This window comes from Gavialis gangeticus, unplaced genomic scaffold, assembly GCF_001723915.1.
Source record: "Gavialis gangeticus isolate Ggan-Ray unplaced genomic scaffold, GavGan_comp1, whole genome shotgun sequence".
In the NCBI taxonomy this organism is placed as follows: Eukaryota; Metazoa; Chordata; order Crocodylia; family Gavialidae; genus Gavialis; species Gavialis gangeticus.
Genome location: NW_017729022.1, coordinates 68898316 through 68900722, shown reverse-complemented (window position 1 = coordinate 68900722; position 2407 = coordinate 68898316). Strand labels below are relative to the sequence as shown.

Here is a 2407-nt window from a genome sequence, read left to right as displayed (position 1 = left end):
AAAAAAAAAAAAAAAAAAAAAAGAGGGAAAGGGAGGAAAACATCCTTTGTCACATTCTCCAAATATAGCTGTTTGATATAGATATTCTCTGACTTTTTAAAAAAAATCGTTTTTTGCATCTTGGTGTAGGATTAAGATTTATGACTTCTTGCAGAAATAGGACTTTAAAAATGGCCTACTGGGTTTCAGATCATCAGATTCTGTCTAAATATTTTGTTTTAACTTCTAAGCTCATTATGCTTTCTTTGTGTTAACTTGTATTAAAATCTGTCAGCTATGACTGGTCTCATAACCACAGTCAGCGGACCAGAATAAGTTAATTATTTACTTGTGTCACTAGTGCTCTTCATCTAATGAAATGCACAGCTGTGTTAGATCTGCAGTTGGATGTGTAGATTCCATTGTTATACAAGTCAGCAGAGGGTAGAAGCCGCTATGATGGAGAGCCCTCAGTTCTTTCTGCTGTTCTGCCTTTCTGTGTCGATTTCATGGATCTTTTATCATTCACTTTCACACAAAACAAACAACACAGTGGCTGTCTGCTATGGGAACCGTCTTGGCATATAAAAGGGTTTTCAGATCCTAAAGTAATTTTAAGTTAGCTAAGATTTAATTTTTGGTTTACAGGTGCCCTTAGTCCAGATGCAACCTCAGGTTTCTTAAAAAGAGAATGCGAATGTGGGGCAAACCTGTATACTATATATACATATGTATGTTTAGGATGGGGAAATAAAATCATCCTGCAAGCAAGAAACTTGGTTTTTTTGGTTTTTTTGTTTTTTGTTTTTTTTTAAATTATTTTTATTATTATTTAATCTGCTTTCACCAATGATTCTCTCTGGAGAACAGCAAGTTAATGATTTGTCATAAAAAAAACAGTGGAGATTTAAGTTTGTACGAGGTCAGAAACTAAACGTAAAACTGCAGGCACTCCAAATCCTCCTCTCCCCTCCCCCATTCTTGCCATTCTCATTCTGTTCGCTACTGTCCCCTGCACCTATCCCTGTCTTGTTAGGACTGTGGATGAGGAGCTCCCTCCTGAGCCGACGCCAATATCCCCCTGTGAACTGGCTGGTTGGGGGATGCCTTTTTAGGGATGTAACCAGCACCCTCAGCCCCCTCCACTCAAGGACTGTTCTCAGAGTGCGCTCTGGCAGTGGCACCGGGCTGATCTCACCGAGCCTGCAGTCTCTTTTTTTCAACCCTGAGAGCTTCTGGAAAAGATTGTCTGACTGAAACAGTTGTCTTGATTCAAAGGAGTAGGGGCTTCAGTGTCTGCATTTTAACACCTGAATTTAAAATGCTGCTACCCTTCAGGGCAAGCTGCTAGATCTTACATTTCAATCTATAAAACTCACTGTGGAAACCATTATGAAGGCTGGGAAGGATTGATTTGTGGAGAACTTAAAGCAATTTGAATGGATTTGACACATTTAAGTTTCTTGGGCTTTTCAACTCTGTTTATCTCCACCCCCTGCCTCTCCCAACACCCTATTGGCTTCAAATTATTGGGACTAAAAAGAGTTTCCAACATTTTTCCAAGTTGGAGGGCATTATCTCTGGTGTAACCTATAACTTCATCGGGCAACAGATCATATTTACCCAGCTCTCCTAACAGAAAACCTCTTTGGAGATCATTGTTCTCAAAGACCAGACTATGCATGCATCTTTGGGCCACGGTTTCAGAAATAACCAGTGTTTTTAAGTACCCAGAGAAATGCATTAAAGACTTCAAATTTTCAGGAAGTACAGCACATGCTCTGATGATTAACTCTTTGATTTAAGTGGCTTGAGTTGAGTACACAAAATCTCTTGTCACTTTTGGAAACCGTATGTTTTCTTCTTGATTGCTCTTTGGGAATGAGACGAGCAAATTTGCACCCCTGAAGTTATCATGTAGCAATTTATTAACGGTGGTTTGTCAGCACTAAGAGGGAAATGAATCTTGCTAAATAGTGATCCATGAGCAAGAGAAAGGAGTGGCAGAGCATTGACGAAAATGTGGTAGTAAGTCACTGCCTTATGGTGCTTTGTTTTTGTGAGTTGACATTTTTTTTTTTAATTCTCCATTAGGGGTGTGTGGGCTGATTGTTCCTCAGGAAGACATGCCATTTTGTGATACAGGAATTTGTCCAGATATCATAATGAATCCTCATGGCTTCCCATCGCGTATGACGGTCAGTTGTATTACATTACATACGTATTACATTGTGTTGTGGGGCAGGGGGGAGGTAGGGAAAAAAACCCTCTTCTCTCTATCTATCCCCACAAAAATAGAAAATGAAGTGAAATAAATAAAGTAAACAAGGTCTTTTTAGCTGACAGAAAAGTACAGAATGACATGAAACGTTTTTTACCTTCATTTCATGTATTTGCTCTCCTGAGATGCATTTTTTTTTTTTTTTTT

General features: G+C 38.9%; 1 protein-coding gene and 1 long non-coding RNA gene across 2 annotated transcripts in view; one reads left to right on the top strand and one right to left on the bottom strand.

Annotated features, from left to right (window-relative positions):
- The window catches only part of POLR3B (RNA polymerase III subunit B), a 180542-nt gene that overhangs the window by 137974 nt on the left and 40161 nt on the right, over positions 1–2407 (top strand). Inside the window, exon 24 of the mRNA XM_019515336.1 lies at positions 2074–2177. Coding sequence (XP_019370881.1) covers positions 2074–2177 — 104 coding nt within the window. The remainder of the gene's footprint in view (positions 1–2073; positions 2178–2407) is intronic.
- LOC109296105 overlaps positions 1–2407 on the bottom strand; it is a 20959-nt gene that overhangs the window by 14998 nt on the left and 3554 nt on the right. The window lies entirely within an intron of this gene.